The 18,895-nt window shown below is 53.7% G+C and overlaps 2 protein-coding genes across 2 annotated transcripts in view; both read right to left on the reverse strand.

Moving 5' to 3' along the window:
• Window positions 1–18,895, reverse strand: part of LOC115502040 (olfactory receptor 2F1-like) — a 342,928-nt gene that overhangs the window by 254,277 nt on the left and 69,756 nt on the right. The gene's annotated exons all lie outside the window — the stretch shown is intronic.
• On the reverse strand, window positions 10–16,787 carry EPHA1 (EPH receptor A1). Its single transcript, XM_030308642.2, has 18 exons — window positions 16,674–16,787; window positions 15,520–15,587; window positions 10,571–10,852; window positions 8,214–8,616; window positions 7,816–7,971; window positions 7,185–7,529; window positions 6,904–7,031; window positions 6,496–6,646; window positions 5,505–5,601; window positions 5,224–5,282; window positions 4,352–4,477; window positions 3,337–3,522; window positions 3,115–3,176; window positions 2,788–2,994; window positions 2,449–2,598; window positions 2,001–2,194; window positions 454–609; window positions 10–364 (listed from the first exon to the last, which is right to left on the reverse strand). The coding sequence occupies exons 1-18, from the start codon at window positions 16,753–16,755 to the stop codon at window positions 286–288; spliced, it is 2,931 nt and encodes a 976-aa protein (XP_030164502.1). The 5' UTR covers window positions 16,756–16,787; the 3' UTR covers window positions 10–285.

Consider the following 18,895-nt stretch of genomic DNA (forward strand, 5'->3'; position numbering starts at 1 on the left):
CCCGGGGTAAAGGTGAAAACTCCGTTCCTGTTTATTTACAAAAATATATATGTATATGTATATATATTAAACCCTCCCCCAAGTCCCTCCCCCAATTACCTTTTCACTTCTACCCCCACCTCCCTTTTTAAAACAAAGGCTCCTGGGTCCAGAGGTGAGTTCCTCAGGCAAGGGTGGGCAGGAGCAGCACCGAAGGCCTACATCTTGTAGGATGAGGGGAGGGCCATGGGGAGCGACCATGGCCCCATCCTTGCTCTTTGAGGCCAGGGTAGGTGCAGGAGGGGCTCAGTCCTTGAATCCCTGAATACTGCAAAGGATGCGCTTCTGGTGTCCCGGCAGCGTGATTCCCATCTGTGCCAGGTCCCTGTGGGCGACGAAAGGGGACTGTGAGTCTGGGCTCAACCCCATGCAGCCCTCCCTGCCTGGGGCCCCCTCTCCCCCCGGGGTTCTCACTCGGCCGTCAGCTCCAACACACACTCCATGGTGTCCAGCCCAGCCGAGCGGAAGTGCAGAATGTAGCGTTTCATTCGTATGGATTCCAGCCACTCAGGGACGCTTCGATAGGGGATCCCATCGGAGCCACTCAAGCTGGGAAGGCGGAGCGTCACCCTGTGGGACAAGGGGTCCCTCGGTTGCACGGGACGTGCAGGGGCTCTCCGCAACTTCCTGCCCCAGCTTTTCTGAGATCGGGGCTCAGCCTCTGAGCATCTGCAGCCAGCATTCAAGTTGGGTGTCTGAGCACAGAGATTATCTGGACTTTGTGGATTAGCCTGGCCATTGTCTGCGAACTCATTTCCTGGCCCAAGTCCTGGTGTGCTCACGGCCACAGGCAGGCTGACGGTCCTGTGGCACTGATAGACTCAGGGGAGGTGACAGCCCTGGAAGCCCCCAACAGAAGCATGCCATCAGCCCATCTCCCACAGGAGTGGCCAGTCCTGAGTGACTGACTGGTGGCTGGTTAAGACTCAAGCGTCAACCACCGCAGTTGAGAGGAAGCAGACGGCAGGAGAGCGGAGGCTTTAGAAGCTAGGCATGGTCCTGCCGTTTTCGGGGCGGCCCCCTGAATTCTGGGAGCAGCCACGGCTTGCCCCCTCCACCTCGGCTGTTATTCTTGCACTCCGACACCCTCAAAGACAATGAGTGTTGCTGTGCTAAAGCCAGCCAGAGCCAAAACCATTAGCAAAGTAAATCTGCTGGGGGAAAAATATTCAACATTCCAGAAAGATTAGCACACGCAGTCTCCAGTATATGAGGGAGTTGTTGCTCCAAAAGATAGTTTCAAAAGCTGGAGCTTGGAGCATATTTTCTCCCAGAAACAAGGTTATATATGGTGGTGTGATATGGAGGCCAGCATGCCAGGGCTGGTTCACCCGATCCAGCATTCAGAGTCCAGCCGTGCCCATCTCCCCCACCTCACTCCTGCCACCAGTTCATTCTCCACATGCTGGCAATGTTTCTGGTAAAACACGATGCTGACCATGTCCCTCCGACTTACAAGCTGGTCAATGGTTCTCTGCGCTCAGGGTAGAGTCCAAACTTCTCAGCAGAGCTGGTCCCCCTTGCACTGACCCCACCATCTCTGCTGGGACCCTGCGCTATTTGTAACCGGTCTGCCCTAAGCTCCCCAACCCAGGCTGGCCATGTGCTCTGGGAGACCCCACGAGGCTGCCCCTCCCTCGGCCATGACATGCACACATCCCACTGTCTAGCACTTGCCGGTTGCTCTATCTCCCACCCCAATCCCCACCCAAGTGAACAAGCTCTCTGGAGTAGTTATCGGGTCGTAGGCACTGTTTATATGTGCTTTCCATCTCTGTGCTTGCTTTCTATCCTACCAACCCAGACCTATCAAGGATGGGACGGCGTCTTCTCCCCGAGGGCAGACGCCGCACTCTGTCCACAGGTCCACAGGCCTAGCACTCGGTGAATGTTGCTGAACGCCCATTTTCCTTCTGCCAGATCTGCCCTCCGAATCCCCTTGCCCTCTCCAATGTGGTTACCTGGGATCAAAGTTGGCAATGGTCCGCAGGGGGTGGGGGTTGGCAAGCAGTTGCTCCAGATGTGCCTTCAGCTGGTGGAAGGAGGGCCGACGGGCTCGGTCATAGGCCCAGCAGTTCTTCATGAGTTCATAGAGAGGGGCAGGGCAGTCCACGGGAGGGGGCAGCCGGTACCCATCCTCAATGCTCTTCATTACCTGCAGCAGGGGAGCAGGGAGGGGCCCCATGAGAAGCCTCTGTGCACACAAGATCACTGCGATAGAGCCTCTACCCACCCCCTGACCAGTAGGAAAGAGAACAGGGAGTAAGACGACGGGGACAGAGGAGCAAGAGTGCAGAAAGACTGGGTCAGGGAGAAAGAATAGGATGTCTACAGGAAGGGGCCACGGGAAGGTTTGGGGAGATGAGAAGTCAGTCAGGGGTGACATGGGGAGGACTACCCCAGGCTTACCTCCTGATTGCTCATCTCCCCGTACGGTTTGTCCCCAAAACTCAGAACCTCCCACATCACAATCCCAAAGCTCCACACGTCGCTGGCCGTGGTGAAGGTGCGATGGGCAATGGCTTCAGGGGCTGTCCAACGGATGGGGATCTTTCCTCCCTAACAGGGCATGTAGGGCAGAAAGGTGATGTGTTTCAGGGCAAGGAGGGGCGCGAGAAAGCACCTGTGCAAAGGGATGAGTCATTACTGTGTCCACAAAAGCACGCGTCCCATACTCATACGTGTGTGACCGTATGTATGCCACACAGTTGCATGCGAGCGTAGACGCAGCGAGCGCAGGGCTCTAACCTGGGTTTCGTAAGTGCCATCAAAGTTGTCCAGAAGGCGGGTGAGGCCAAAGTCAGACACCTTGCAGCACAGGTTCTGACTCACTAAGATGTTCCTGGCGGCCAGGTCCCGGTGGACATAACTGTGGTCGCTGAGGTAGTTCATGCCTGACGCGATGCCCTGCAGCATAGCCACCAGCTGCCCAGGGACCAGCTGGTCTTCCTGCTCCTGCAGCAGGGTGAGCGGGCCAGTTAGGCACCGGGCAGGGTCTCCTCCTCCCAAACCAGAGCCCAAACCCAGGCATCCGTGGTGCATTCCCCTCCCCAGCTGGCTGTCCACCCTCCTCACCCTCAGGAAGGCATCCAGGGCTCCGTTCTCCATAAACTCCGTGATGATCATGATGGGCTTTCCTGAGACACAAAGCACAAGTCGGCCTGGCAGCCTCTACCCATCTCCTCCCAGAACCAGACTTCCTGCCCTTGGCAGCAGATCTCCCCTACGCTTCCGGTGCTCTCATGCCCTCCCTTCCTCCTCTTCCCTCCCCATGCTCCTGGAGACCACTGCTCCTACTCTTGGTGACGACGCCTTCCAGGTGCAAAATGTGTGGGTGGCTGAACTGGCCCATGATGGTGGCCTCTCGAAGGAAGTTCCACCACTGGCCATCTGGAGATGTGTCTTTCAAGGTCTTAATGGCCACAGTCTTGCAGTCCTGGCTGGGGATCCTCAGGGTCCCTCGATACACTTCTCCAAACTCTCCTGGGTGGAAAGAAGACAGGCCATGGCCCGATGCCCCTCGGGGGACAGGTAGCAGTATCCTCTAGCACTCTGGTTCTTCTCTTCGCTGGATCAGAAAAGTGGCTTGCCCTTTGTGGGACAGGGGCTTGGGCCGTACTTCCTAGGGAAGTGGCCAGGAGTCTGGAGGAGCGGTGCAGCCACACAACCTGTTCGGCACCGTGTCCCAGGTGAGCAGAGTTCTCAGCTAACAGTAGGTGCTTGGTAAATGCCAGGTGAGTGCATGTCGTGCAGTGGCACCGGGCTGTGTTTATAAAGGGCGGGGTGGGCCAGGGCCAGTGCACCAGTGACTGGGGAGGCTAACCATTGCCTCCTCTCGCGCGAGCTCCTCCGGTCACAGCACAGCTGGCTTGGCTGCACAGCCAGCAAGGACACTGCTGAGCTTTGTTCTCTGCTCAGATCCGTTTCCTCTAGTGACCCAAGGGATCAGGGCAGCCCAAGGACACTGGGCCCCTGGCGGGGTGGAATGCGGGGCGAGGGAGGCTCCAAAGCTCTCCCGCGTTTGGGAACCATCTGAGAAAAGCCTGAGCCTGGGGACGACGACCCCTCTGCTGACAAAGATGATGTGTTTAAGGCTGTTCATCAGAAACTCCATAACCACCGAAGCAAACTGTGTAGGAAGCAGGGGCTGCTTGAGGACATCTGATAAAGGGGTTACAGCATGACCACAGCAATTCGAGGAAGATTCAGGGTAGAGCAGAAAGGAAACTCATCTAGGAGCTCTTGGGTCAACTGACGGGCCAGCCGGCTCGCAGCTCTGTGCTGCCACACACAGGGGGCCTGTGGGGCTCACCTTCCCCTATGACAGTGTCCACAATCAGCCAGCCTGGATCAAGCTCCTGGGTGAAGTCCAGGGCTCCCTGGGCAGGGTCCTCATATGCTTGGAGGTCCACATACGGCTTAAGCCACAGCTTGTCCTCTGCAGGCAGAATGGGGGGCGGGGGGCTCACCACAGGAACTCGAACTTCAAGGCTCAGGAGTTTTTTTGTTCCCATAAGAGTCCTGTTTTGGCTAAAGTGGGAGAGAGTCTCCGTCCTTAGCAATGAGGTTCTTCCTCTGTCTACGCGCAAAGCTCTGTGTCCTCGCCCCCAGAGTCCCAGAGCTGCAGGCCAGAACCTGGGGCTGAAAGCTGTTCACAGCCTCGAGTTACCCAATCTTTCCATGGCTCGCTGACCACACTTCAAATCTCTTGCCCTTCCTCCTCACCCCTGCTAGCCATACTCCTCCAATCACTCACACCTCATTCACATTCCCAGACAAGCCTCGCCCTCACCCTGTTACTCGGAGGGACCACTGCCTCCCCCTTTCGTGGGGGCACCTAATGAGGTGACCGGTAGGAACCCCACATGCCTCGGAGGACTTCAGGGAGCCTGCCAGCAACCCCCTTCCCACCAAGCCTCGGCCAGCAGACCTGGCCAGCCAGGGTGTCGGAACAGTGGCACCAAGAGCTAACAGGTAATTGCACAGAGCCTCTGGGGGGCCATCAGTACAAAGTTAATTAACCAAAGTTAATTAGGTAGCAAAACAGAAAAGCTCCAGAGACCACGGCCCCGACTCGTGTTCCCAGAGTTGGCTTGGCAAATATGGGTTCTTTGGTTCTATCCCAGTGGCTCCTCCCAAGCCCACACCTCCCCCCCCCCCCACACACAGGTGCCCTGGGCTCACCTCGGTTCACGTCAGTGACGCGATCACGGGGCCTCTGCTGGTGTCGCCGCTGAGCTTTCCTGCAGGGGTGAGGGAGCATTGCTTTAGAGTCCCGGGACTGCCGCAGGGGCCCAGGGAGCTCTGGCTGGGTTTTACCCACAAACCACAGGGGCTGGGGGCACAGGACGGGGTGGGGGAATGCTGGAGGGAGCTTTCATACTAGCGGAGGGGAGGGGTGTTGGGGCTGCATTCCAGGGCTTCTGGGGCCCCGGGTGGCAGCCGGCAAGGGGCAGGAACAGCACCTTGAGCGGAAGAAGAGCATCCCCAGCAGCAGAGCTACGCCCAGCAGCAGCCCAAAGACGATGGCCACAATCTCTCCTCCAGTCAGGCCCCTGGAAACTGTGGCACAGGGGGTGAGGAGGGCTGGAGGGCTCAGAGTCCACAGGGATGATGAAGGCTACAAGGGCACACCCAGGGGCAGGTCCCTCAGTGGGCCTGAGGTGGGTGTCTCCTGTGCGAGGAGATGGGGGAGTGGGGGGGGGGGAGCATGCGGAGAGGCCTCACCCCGGGGCCCCTAGCTTTGGGCTGCCTGGTGACAAGCACGAAACCGGGGGGCTAGGAGGTTTGGCAGGATCCTGGCTGGCAGTATCCAGCAGCAGAAGGTGTTCTGAGGAGGGGCGCCTGGGTGGCTCAGTTGGTTTAGTGTCCCACTCTTTTTTTCAAGTGTATTATTCATTTTTGAGAGAGACAAAGAGAGTGAGTGGGGGAGGGGCAGAGAGAGAGAGAGAGGGAGAGAGAGAACCCCAAGCAGACTCCACGCTGTAGGGCTCAGACTCACAAAACATGAGATCATGACCTGAGCTGAAACCAAGAGTCAGTCGCTTAACCACCTGAGCCACCCAGGTGCTCCCGGTGTCTGACTCTTGATTTCAGCTCAAGTCATGATCCCAGGGTCGTGGGACTGAGGCCCCAGGTCCTTGCTGAGTGTGGAGCCTGCTTAAGATTCTCTCTCTCTCTCTCTCTCTCTCTCTCTCTCTCTCTGTGCCCCTTCCCCTGCTTGTGCTCTCTCTCTCTCTCAAGAAAATGTCTGAGATTACTATGGGGAGGGGGCTTTGTGGGAGTCCATGTGGGGCTCTCTCCGCTGAGGCAGTTCCTACGTGTACGTGCATGTATGTGCATATGCACATGCATAGCGGAAGAGGAAAGGTCACTGATTGGAGCAGTGTTTGAGAAGCCTCAGTGGGATGACGGGTGCATGTGTGTTTGGGGCAGAACACAGGATAACCCACCCACCTGGAGGGCTTGTCCGGAACTCATGGTCAGGGGAGAAAGGGCCAGGCCCTAGAGGGGTCAGCATTCGAACTCTGACAATGTACGTGGTGTCTGGCTGCAGTTCGGTCAGCAAGACCCTGGGTTCTAGAACCATCTGGTGCCTTTCTTCGTCCTGTGGATGAGAACCAACGGAAACTGGGCTGTGCAGAGAGAGACCTGGTGGAGGCGATGGCAGTCTTGCGATCATGTGGACAGGGGTGGCTTGGGGAATGGTCAGGGCAGGGCTGTTTGCAGGCTTTGTCCTGAGAAAGCCACACCATTCACTTCGGCCAGTTCTCCCTCCGTCCCATCACCCAGGCTAGGAATGGCGAGTTGTGCCCCAGAACAGACACCCAGACACCAGGGACTGTCCCTCTGCCTCATCCTCACCTGATTCAGCACATGCAGCTCGTAGCTCAAGTTCCCCCCTGGACTGCGGGGCCGGGACCCAGCCCAGGTCAGTTCCAGCTGCCGTGGCTCCTTCTTTACCAGCCTCAGGGACAAGCCTGACAGTGACTCTGTGAGTCAAAAGGGTTCCAGGGGGTTTGGGAAGAAAGAAGAAAGAACCTAAGTCGATTTTTGATTGCTTTCTGCCCGTCAATCTGTCTCTGTGGTCCTGAGCCCTTCTGGTTTCCTCCAGTCCTGTCCTGGCCCCTGCCCAGGTCACTCACCTGCGTGCCCCATGCTGATGCTCAGTGAGGTGCTGGCATGCGTGGATGGGCCAAACCCCGACACTCCATTCTGGGCCTCAACGTTAAAGGTATAGTTGGCGTAGGGTTCAAGGCCGTTGACACGCACGGCCGGTGCCGTGAGCCCGCTGGCTCCCGGGGAAAAGCGCACAGTTCCCCCGCAGGGTTGGCAGGGTCCCCCGTCCACTGCTGCTCCCCGACACTGAGAACACCCCACACTGTACCTCACATCCTGGCGCCCCCCCATATCTGCTGGGGGTTCCCAACGCAGGGAGAGCTGAGTCCCCAAAACAGAGAAGCTCAGGTTTCGGGGAACTGAGGGGGGCCCTGTAAGGAGAAGAGGGGCCATTAGGAGGAACCAGCTTTGCTCTCATCTAGCCTGCTGGCCCCTGCCTCCTCCCACCGCCGAAGGCCTTGCTGGGAGATTGGATTCAGACCCAGCTCAGCTCTGCATTCTTCCAGGAAAGTGGGGGGAGGGGGAGGAGCTCTAACGTCTGGCACTTTAAATGGTGCCCAATTTCTGAAAAGTTCCGGAAAACTTCGACCTTAACATGGGCTCACCAAAAGTCCTGCGCTTCCTCACAGATGGCCAGGCCCTCCCCCTTGGACTCACGCGTGCACGCCACTTGGGGGCCCTCCCCCAGGGCTCGGAAATGGCCGCTCTCACAGGTGCAGACGGTGGCCCCCTCGGGCTCGGCTGTGCTGTGCTCTGGACACTTGAGACAATGTGGTGCATCTGTGTCTGCCCGGTAGGAGCCGCTAGGGCAGGCTGGAGGGAGAAAGCAGCAGAGCCATGGTTGGCCAATGTGTTTACAGGCAGAATCATCCCCATTCGCCACCGCCTCCAATCCTCTGTACCAGAAGCACCCTGCATGTGTCTCCTGGGGTGCTCAGCCACACAGTCAACACTTCGCGGAGATGGAGCGTGGACCTCCTTCCCTCCCTCGGCACCTGGAGGCCCTCCCCCGAGTGGCCCCTGCAAGTGCCCACCACCTCCTCCGGCCTCCTTACCCAGGCATCCTTCACCGCTGCTGCCTTCCTCGTAGCCAGGCTCACAGTGGCATCGGCCCACGGGCACCAACCACTCACCCTCCGGACTGCAGTGCATGCGCGGTGCACCCGCCGGACCAGGGCTGGCCTGGGCATGGGGCAAGCAGGTCCCTGCCACTTCCACCAACCCGCCGGGTCCGGGCAGGGTGTCGGGGAATCGGGCCAAGCCCTGCATGGCCTCAGGACAGCGCTGGTAGAACACCCTTACAGACACCAGGGCCACGCAGGCACCTGGGTTGTGGAAAGCGAGGTAGAGGCCTCGGCGGGTCAGGTGGCCCAAGGAGCAGCGCTCCACGTTCAGCTTCACGGCGCCAGATGCGAGGTCTCGGATGGTGAAGCTCTGGTCTGCAGCCACAGTGGTCACCTGGGAAGGAGAGGTGTGCGAGAAGGGGATGGTAAAGTCATGCTTCACTCCCACGGGACAGAAAACAGTTGTTTGCTCTATACTTTATAGTTCAGGGACGCCTGGGTGGCCCAGTGGTTCAGCGTCCGACTTTGGCTCGGGTCGTGATCTCATGGTTCATGAGTTCAAGCCCCACATCGGGCTCTCTGCTGTCAGTGCAGAGCCTGCTTTGCACCTTCTGTCCACCCCACCGCTCCTCCCATGTTTGTACTCTCTCTCTCAAAAATAAATAAACATTAAAAAAATACTTTAGGGGTGCCCAGGTGGCTCAGTCACTTAAGCCTTTTACTTTGGCTCAGGTCATGATCTCACGATTTATGGGTTCCAGCCCCATGTAGGGCTCTGGTCTGACGGCTCAGAGCCTGGAGTGTTCTTTGGATTCTGTGTCTCCCTCTCGCTCTGCTCCTCCCCCACTCATACTCTGTGTCTCTTTCTCAAAATAAATGAACATTAAAATATACAATAAATAAATAAATAAATAAATAAATAAATAAATATAGTTTACACAACTGTAAACCAAGGGCTTATTACTTATGAGCTACTGGCTAAGCGTCTTATGTGTGTTATGCTGTTCAGTCCTTGCAATAAACCTACGAGGTAGGATGGATTACCATCCCCACTTAACAGATGAAGAAACTAAGGCGAAGAGAGGCTAGAGACCTTGGACAAGATCACACAGCTACATGATGGGACTGGTAACCAGGCAGTGAGACGCTATAGCCCATATAATTTCCACTATTCGAAGGTGTTCCCAGCGTCTGTGCCAATGAGGTGATCAGTTATGAAGTGCGTCATCATTCATTTATTACTAATAACAAACTTCACAACATCTTCTCTTTGGTAAAAAACAAAAAACAAAAAACGAGCACGTCCTATAATAATATGCTTCTTACGCTTTTGCATTCCAGTATGTCTTTTTGAGTAGGAAAGAGAGGGATGGTATTAGAGAGAGAGCCTGCAGAGAAGTGTCTCCCTACACAGCTCTAGGTAGACCCACGGGGGTGTGTCACTCGCAGGCAGCCTGGGTGCTGATAGCAAAAGTCCAAATACCTCCACCAGGGAATGCCGTTATCTCAACGGAGGCAAAGCCGCCGAAACAGATAAGGCCGGCACTATTATCACCACTATTTTAAGACAAGAAAACCTCTCAGAGGTTAAGTGCAGAGCGCAAAGGCCGGACGAGGCAGAAAAGGCAAAGCAGCTCCTCCTTATCCGCGGTCCGGCTTTCGCGGCTTCAGCTTCGCAGTTGTCAAAGCCGGCAGGGCTGTCAACCACGCCTGCGAGCAGAGGCTCCTCCTCCTGACCTTGCGTCAGAAGGTCAATAGTAGCCAGGTGCGCCGGCGTCACGTCACGTCACGTCACGCCACGTCACGTCACGTCACGTCACGTCACACGCTGACGACAGGACTCAGCGGTGCTTCGTTCCTCGCTCCGTCTCCCGGAGAGGCGTTTTGTTATCTCCCAGCGCCACGAGGAAAGGGGTGAGTACAGCACGTGAAATATTTTGAGACAGAGGGGGAGGGAAAGAGACTATACTCTGATAACTTATATTACAGTGTACTGTTATCATTGTTTTATTTTATTACGAGCCAGTGTTGTGTCTCTGGCTCCGTCCTGATTTATACGTGAAAGCTTAACCGCGGGAATGTATGTATCGGGGTTCAGTACTGTCTGTGCAGGCATCCCGGGGGTGGGGGTGGGGGGTCCTGGGAGGTATGTCCCGCAGGTCAGGGGGCCTCTACGCTACTCAAATCCACCTCTTCTGATTGCTAGTCCCGCATTCTTGTCCTTATTGGACACCTAGATCCTCTTTCTCTTTCTTCTGCCGCTGTCTCTTTTCCTGAGCTGAGCGGGGGCAGGAACCAGTGTTAGGACCAAAGTGGCAGGGGTGGGAGGTGGGGCGGGGTAGAAGCACCTTCTGGAACAAGGGCCGTCGGAGCTGAATGCCCACGTCCTGGTCGCTCTCCATGTACAGGAGGTTGAAGGTCTCCTTGCAGCCCAGAGGCCTGGCTCCCCCGGGGAAGCTCTTACAGTCCCTCACGGTGAATTGCAGCTCCACATGGACACGCGAAGCTTCCTCCCCCCGGTAAATCCAGTTGGAGCGCAGCCAGTGGTCAGTGTCCCCGCCATCTTGCAGTGGGCAGTCCTGGTACATGTAGAGGGGTGTCCCATTCAGTATCTGCTGCACTTCACTCCACTGCGAGAAGGAAAACTCCGAGTTAGGCTCCATCCAAGTCATCACCTGCTCCCTAAACTCTGGTTTTCTAGAGCTGTTGATGGGGAAGCTGGTGTCAGAGCTCCCCCAGTTCACCTGCTTGTCCTGCTCTCTTTCCACCCCCCCCCCCCCCCCGGGCTCCAGGAGAAGAAGCTAAATGTTTAGAGTCAGGATTTATTTGGATACAGGATGGGCAAGACAATACCCCCATGCGATCTGCAGCCAGCCCCGATCTCTTCAGTGAGCCCACTTCAGCTGCAGAAGTATGAGCACCGCTTTTTTACCTGTCTCATCAGTCAGGATTGTCAAGTGCCCCAAAGGCCGACTTTTATGGCAGAAACTCATTCACAAAACCTTTCTGCCTATTTGTGTAGAAAAGAGGATACTACCTTTAACATTAAGGCCCCTAAGCTTTTGGAAGGCACGAACAAGCATAAATCTCTTCTGTATGGAAGGAACTCATCCTCTCCAATATTCCTTCCAGTTATGGTCACTATCAAAATCAACAATGGATGGGGTTGCTTGGACTCGTAGACACCATCTAGTCCACCCCCGTTAACTGCTTTTACATGAAAAGCATTTTATTTTTATTCATTTATTACAATTTTTTAAAAATGTTTATTTATATTTGAGAGAGATAGTGCACAAGCAGGGGAGGGGCAGAGAGAGAGATGGAGACAATATGAAATAGGCTCCAGGCTCTGAGCTGTCAGCACAGAGTCCGATGCGGGACTCAAACTCATGAACCGTGAGATCATGACCTGAGCTGAAGTGGGATACTTAGCCAACTGAGCCACCCAGGAGCCCCAAAAGCATTTTATTTTTAAACTTAGTAATAACAATGGCTAGCACTAATACAGGACTTACCATGCACCAGTCACTGTTATAAACACTTTCCATGATGGACACTGAGTCACAACGAGGTTAAGTGACTTGACCTGTGCACTCAGTCATTAGGAGGCAGAGCTGGGATGTGCACCCAGGCACTCTAGGCTCCAGAGTTTATGCTCTTTTTCTTTCTTTCTTTCTCTCTTTTTTTAAGTAGGCTCCCTGCCCAGTGTGGGGCATGAACTCATGACCCTGAGGTCAAGAGTCACATGCTCCACTAAGCCAGCCAGGTGCTCCTATGTTCTTGATCATTTTATTTCTAAGGGCTAATTATTAAAGTCAAAGAAGGGGCATCTGGGTGGCTCAGTCTGTTAAGCATCCAACTTCGGCTCAGGTCATGATCTCAAGGTTCACGGATTGAAGTCCCATGAGGGGCCCTGAGCTGACTGTGCCCAGCCTGCTTGGGATTCTCTCCCTTTCTCTCTGCCCTTCCCCCCTTCCCCCCACATGCACACACTTTCAAAATAAATGAGTTTTTTTTTTTTTTTTAAAGTCAAAGAATAAACATATGTAATATAAAGTGAGAGTCCTCCCACCCGACTACCTCTTCATGGGAAGTTATTCTTAACAATTTGGAGTGAAGCTCCCCAGACCATTTTCAGTGCCTCTAGAGAAACGTTTGAATGTTTTTCTGTGTTTTTAACATAATTTTTTAACCTGTTATTTTGTAACCTACTTTTTGTTTTTAACAAATAAAAAGTCTTTGAAAGATGTTCACGAGAGTATAAAAAGATCTACCTAAGTCTTTTTAGCAATCCATAAAATAGTATTCCATTGTATGGATGTACTGTAATTTATTTAATTATTCTCCTGTTGTTGGACATTTAGGTAGCTTCTAGTTTTTTTGTTTTTTTTTTTTTTTAATTTTTTTTTTCAACATTTATTTATTTTTGGGACAGAGAGAGACAGAGCATGAACGGGGGAGGGGCAGAGAGAGAGGGAGACACAGAATCGGAAACAGGCTCCAGGCTCTGAGCCATCAGCCCAGAGCCCGACGCGGGGCTCGAACTCCCGGACCGCGAGATCGTGACCTGGCTGAAGTCGGACGCTTAACCGACTGCGCCACCCAGACGCCCCAACTTCTAGTTTTTTTTTAAGTAAATGTGTAGATTTCTATAAGATTTCTGTAGAAGTGCTGTATTAAAAGGTAAATATTATAAACTTTGTAAGAAGATACTGTCAAATTGGCCTCCAAAAAGGATTTATCAATTTATACTTTCACCAACAATGCATGAGGGCTCATTTTTTTTTTTGAGAAACTGGATATTGAAGATCTCTTTACTTTTGGCCTCTCTTATGGACAAAACACAGCTTCCTGCCATTTTAATTTACATTTCTTTTGAGAAGGAGGCTGTGCGTTTCTATTTTGTTCATTGGCTATCTGTATTTTTATGTAATTATGTGTTTGTAAACTTTGCCTGTTACCTTTTGAGTGTTCATCTGGATGAACTTTTTTTTTTTTTACATCATAGATGCTAATCGTTTGCTTGAAATATGTTTCAAATGTTTTCTTCCTGTCATGCCACTTAATTTGCTAATGATATCTTTGATGTTGGCCTACATTTAAAAATTTTACATAGTAACGTCTATCTTCTCTCCCTTTATGAATTCTAGGTTGTGTATTTTGCTTGGGAAGCTCTCTCATCCCAAACTTATAAGGATCTTGTGTATTTTCTCCTCATATTTCTGTGGATTTCGTTTTTAGGTTTAGATTTTAATCTCCTTAGAATTTATTTTTTGGTGTAAAGTATGAAATGGAGATGTAACTTCACATTCTTCTTCTTCCTTGTTATTTTTAAATTACTTTTTTTTAAAGTTTACTTCTTTATTTTTGAGAGAGGGAGTGCATGTGAGTGGGGGAGGGGTAGAGAAAGAGAGGAGAGAGAGAATCCCAAGCAGGCTCTCTGCTGTCAGCCCACAAGGGGCTCAAACTCACGAACCCATGAGATCTTGCCCTGAGCCGTAAAGACGAGTCTGAGACCCTTAGAACATCTTCTGTAAGGGCTTTCATTGCTACTCTCAGCTCTGGGAAAAAGTAGGGGAAAGCACCCTCAACTGAGAATTGGGTGGGGTGTGGCAGGGGCAGGAGTATATGAGGTACATAATTTTGCGCTGTGTGAGGCAGTTCAAAGATTGGGCAGGGGGTGTCCAGCAGTGAAGGCATCCGGAGCCTGTTCTTAGCAGGAAGCTGTGATGAGGAAGCCCAAGGGGAAGGCATGGCGTGGAGGTCAGGTGGAAGGGTGGTAGGCGGTTAATGTGCAGCTCATTAGCTAGATTGTCATGGCTGCAGCTGGAGCCCGCAGGAGCAGATGTTCCCAGCTGTGACTTGCCTTTCCCAGTTCCAGCGGTGACAGATGGGGGAGAACCAGCTGCCCAGGATCAGCAACAAGGATCCTTTCACTTATCACTCGGGCTGCTGGCTGCTACATGGGTACATTCTGGTGAGCCTGAATCCGAGTGCATGTGTGTGAGATGAGGGGAGGGGACACGGCAGACATTGGGAGTCTGTAACTGCTCCCGTCTTCTTGCCCTCATGGTGCAAATATATATGTATATAATGCATATATATGCATATATATGTGCATATATGCATTACATATGCTGTTTGACCTGAGCTGCACAAGGGGCCTTGCTTCCACTCCAGCCCAATTAGGGAAGAGTTATTTGGGTGGGGGTGGCCGGGGCACAGCGAAGGCCTGTGGGAGCCAGCTAATGGACCTGCAGCCCTCATTGTGGAGTGATTAGCTGCTTTATGAGATGAGGCGCCTATTACGGCTGGCCTAACCCAGGATTTTCCAAGCAGCCCCTCCTGTAGGATACATTATGGTTTAGTCTATTAATTCTAATTATAGGCCACTCTGTGGGAGAACTAAGAGTAGAGCCAGGACCCTAGGACCCAGAGGGAAAGAAAGCAGGTGACCCCAATACCAGAAATAGAGGCTGCGTTCCTACAGGAATAGGAAGGCCAAAGGGGTCCAGGACCAGAGGGAAGGAGGCCCTGAGGCCAGACTCCAGGAAGCTGAGACAGCGAGGGCAGCCTCCTGGGGTTCTGCGGCCAGCTCTGCTGAGTGATGGAAAGGTGTGCTTTGGGACTCACAAGAACGTCTCTCTGCTCACTAGGTCTTAGGAATATCTGTGGAGGGAAGGGACTTGGAGCAGGTTCAGACAGCTGGAATGCATGCTGTGCCTGGGCTGAGGAAAATGGACAAGGTGCCAAGCGCTCAGGGACCTCTAGTGGGAGGGCAGCTTTGAATTTTGGGGAGGCAAACACCGTTTGAAGAACTTGCAGAAAACTTTGGCTTTCCTATCCAGAAAAGAATATCCCCATACATCTATGCAATTTAGGATCCACTTTTATGGGGTTCCTTGACCCTTGACCCTCTGAAGTCTGTCTGTGCAACTCTATTGGAATAGATGGACCTCGCATTGAAGATACATCTGGTGTTTTGGTTCTTAGCCCTCAATGATTGCATCCCTGGTCCCGTTCATCCTCTGCCTGGAGGACTGTGGTCTCATCACCTCCCAGTCCTCTCTCTCTCTGGGGCAGGGAGGGGAGGAGCCAGGCATTGAAGCGTTCTTCTGGGGTGAAGCCTGAACCCCCCCCCAAATGTCCCATTCAGGAGGCTCTGACTCACCTCCCTTCCCCCTCCCTGAGGAGACACTTCCAGTTTTTCCTGCTCTTTTCTCCGTTCCTCCACCCACCTCTCCGCCCATTTCCCACTGGCCTGCAGCTTTGAGCCTTCCCCTCCCTTGACACTTACCCCATCCTCTGGGGGATCCAGCAGCCAGCCCAGCTCTCCCTGTGCTGTGCTCGTGTCCATCAGAGTGACTGAAGTGGTGAGGAAAAGGTCGGTCACCTTTGGGGGAGGAGGACCCACACGTGCAACCCACATTCCTCATTCTGGGCCCCCAGCCCCAAGGCTTCAACATCCTGTTCCTAACAGCTGTGACTTCCTGAGGTTTAGCTGGGGAAGGAGGAGTGAAGAGCTCAGGGATTAGTCTGTCTTCCTCCAGAGTGTGAAGGGAGGAAGGCAGAGTCGGGCAAGGGTTGGAGGGCTGGATCCTTGACCAAAGTCAAGGCAGGAAGTGTTGGGAAGCGCAGCCCCATGTAAGACCTGCACCCTCTCACTCAGCAGTGGCTGGTGCTGGCTGGGGGAAATTCAGCAGCTGCAGAATTGGAAGAGTGTGTGGGCAAGAGAGGATCTCAGCCCCTGGGGGTCCTGAGTGGGTAGGGTGTGGTCAGGGAACCTTACAGGGGGTTCCTCAGTGGGGAGGCTCCTTCCTACAGGCAAATGGCCTGCTCTGCCTGTGGTTGGGGGTGTGCAGTGACGGTACCAGGCGTAGCTCTTGAGCCTGGGAAAATGGGGGTAGTAGGTCCAGAGAGGGTGTACAGGCCTTCACCATTAAGATTTGATCTCTACACCTGGAAACTCCTGCATCCCCAGTTCGAATCCATTCCCCAGTGGCAGGTCCCTCTGCCCACCCCCACCCCCACCCCGCGCCCCCTCAGGCTTAGGATGGCATAAGGGGACTTCCCACCCCTGACTTCATAGGGTCCGCATATTTGGGTTGGGCACCTGAGACTGAGACTGCCTGGGAATGAGGGATCCCCACCAGTGCTGGGGTGGGGGGGAGGGGGCGGGGGTCTGGACGCCGCTTCCTCGCAGCGGTCAGTAGGTCCCTCCCCACCACCAGGCGCAAACTGTTGACCAGGGCGACTGACCAGGGCCACCAGTTGTTTGGGGGTCAAAGACCAAAGACTGCCCTGGCCAGTCGCTCGCCTGGCGGTAGGGCAAAACAAGAGCGCTGGAGAGGGGCGCGCGCGGAGAGGGCCTCCGCAGGAATGCCGGTTCCTGGAAAGGGTGCCGGCCGGGCCCCTGGGGGAGGGGGGCGGGGGCGGGGCGGGGGTCGGTACCTTCCTTGGCGCGCGCCCCGGGGGGCAGCGGGGCGCAGAGCAGCAGCAGCAGCCCGAGCCCCAGGGGCCAGCGCCGCTCCATGGCGCCGGCCGGGACCTGGGACCTCGGCCCAGACGGCTGGGTCAGGTCGCGAGGACTGGGCGAGCTGGGAGGGCCGGGCGGGGGCGGGGGGCGGGGCCGGCACCGGGGGCGGAGCCGGGCCTCACCTGGATCACCTTCTTAAAGGGACAGTAGAGCAGGAAGGAAACTTGTTAGACAGGTAATAAACTTCAAAAACCGGAGGCGTCTGGACCGGAATGAGACTGCGGGCGCCGCCTGGTGGGTGGGATTAGGAATCGACTAACCCAGTTCGAATTAACCAGAATTAACCCAGTTCTAATTCTAATCCTAAACTCAACCTTTAACCTAATTCTACCTCTGACTTGAACTACACCTTTGTGTTTCTCCCTCTCTCTTTCAAAAGAAAGCATTTCCTAGCAATGTAATAGCCACGGGGGAAGGCAGGGTTTTATGCTGCAGTAGGGGAGGACGACCATAATGCAAGGTGGGCTACAACTCTGAGAGAAGCACCTGGAGACTTGGAAAAGGAAGAAAGCCCAGCCTTCAGGGCAACAGTAGGTGAGTCTTTAGGGAGTAGGCCGTGTGAGCTGGGTTTTCAGTGGCAGAGATTGGGAAAGGCATGAGCAAGGGCCTGAGGCAGGGAGCCCCAAGGTGCGCTCTGGGAGTGGTGAATGGACCAGTTTGACTGCTGGGGCACAGGATTTGTCTTGGGAGTGGGGCAGAGAGTCAGGTGTGTCCAGAGCAGGGAAGGTCTTAGTAAACATGTTACCATGAGCTTTACAGAGCAAAAGAGAGGAATCTGTGAGGGGTTCTGAGCACAAGTGTTAAGTGGGAGCAGGTCCAGCCTGCTTGAGTCCTGTCTAGTTGGAGACAACCCACGTCCCTCCCACCCTTTTGGAGACCTCCTTACATTATATTTAATAAATGTTTATTCACTTTCTACTTTGCATGCATCAAGCTCGGAGAGACTCAAAGAAGAGTAAGACAGTCCTTGCCCTAAACAAGCTATTGGTCGGAGGAGGGCATAAAGCCAACACATTTGACTCAAATGACAGATAGGAGTAGACCCCAGCTGAGGTACAAAATGGGAGCAATACATCTATTTAGGATGGTGGGGACTCCGCTCCTGGGGCCTCTCCTTCCTTTACCCTTCCCTGGGTCAGTCTCATTTAGGTGAATGATTCGTAGTCTTTGTATCATTTCAGTTGTTGCATTTTCAGTGACTGTGGTACATTGCAGGTGCTTACTTTATTAATGAAAAATTAATACTTCTCGGGGTTTCTGTTTGTGGTACAGATTAAGAATGAGAAGAAAATGGCTTGTAATTTTCTGGCCCAGACTTATCCTCGTTGGCATGAATAAATAAATGTAATCCATGGATCTTGGTTGGAAAATTCACGTTGAACATAAAAGAAACAAAATGGAAAGTAGAATCCTCCCTTCTTCCACCCTCTAACTCCTCTCCCCAGTGTTAATGGCCACCAGTTGTGTCTTGAGATTCTCCCAGGATTTTCCCCCTAAGCACACACACATGCATGCTTTTAGAATGTGTACAGAGGGGCCAGTGGATACACACTGTTCAGCACCAGGGGCCTCTTTCTAATGGTAAGTACTTTGGGAAGGAGGCGGAGGCTCCTGCAGGCCCACTGGGGTCAGAGCTTTGTGATTTCAGCAGGGAGGAATGGGCAAAGGGTGCACAGCCAACAGAAGGGGGGAAATGGAGCAAGCTTTGGACAATTGCTGCTAGGAAATAAGCCAGACTGTGGTGAGGTAATGCATGTGTTCGTTGCTGTGGTTTGTTAAAGTTACAAGACCCTTGGGACTGAAGGGGGTGGGGTGGGGGCTGCTCCGTGCAGGGAGAGGTGGCGTGAAGAGGGCTGGAAAGGAGCCTTGCTTTTGTTTTAAGGTTGCTTCTCTGTCCAGGTTCTGGAAGTGACACAGAAGGGGAATGAAAGCCCACCTTCTACCCCCATTCAGGATGCTCCCAGCTTGACAGTTCCTCGTTCTGTTTGTGTGGGCTGAGGCAGGCCTTCAATTTCGGCCTCTGCCCTTAACTAGCACTGCTGCTTTGGTCAGGCTGTTTACACTCTCTGGACCTTAGTTTCCTTACATTCGAGTGATCTCTGAGGCCGGTTCCAGGAAAAATGGCAGGATTCGGAGT

Source organism: Lynx canadensis, chromosome A2, assembly GCF_007474595.2.
Source record: "Lynx canadensis isolate LIC74 chromosome A2, mLynCan4.pri.v2, whole genome shotgun sequence".
NCBI lineage: Eukaryota > Metazoa > Chordata > Mammalia > Carnivora > Felidae > Lynx > Lynx canadensis.

Excerpts from the sequence above, each read along its gene's own strand:
- EPHA1 (XM_030308642.2), bottom strand. The coding sequence starts at position 16,755 with ATGGAGCGGCGCTGGCCCCTGGGGCTCGGGCTGCTGCTGCTGCTCTGC. Across the intron at positions 6,647-6,903 it reads AGCTGCATGTGCTGAATCAG|GACGAAGAAAGGCACCAGAT; the intron begins GTGAGGATGAGG and ends TCTCATCCACAG. Across the intron at positions 3,177-3,336 it reads GGAAGGCGTCGTCACCAAGA|GAAAGCCCATCATGATCATC; the intron begins GTAGGAGCAGTG and ends TTTGTGTCTCAG.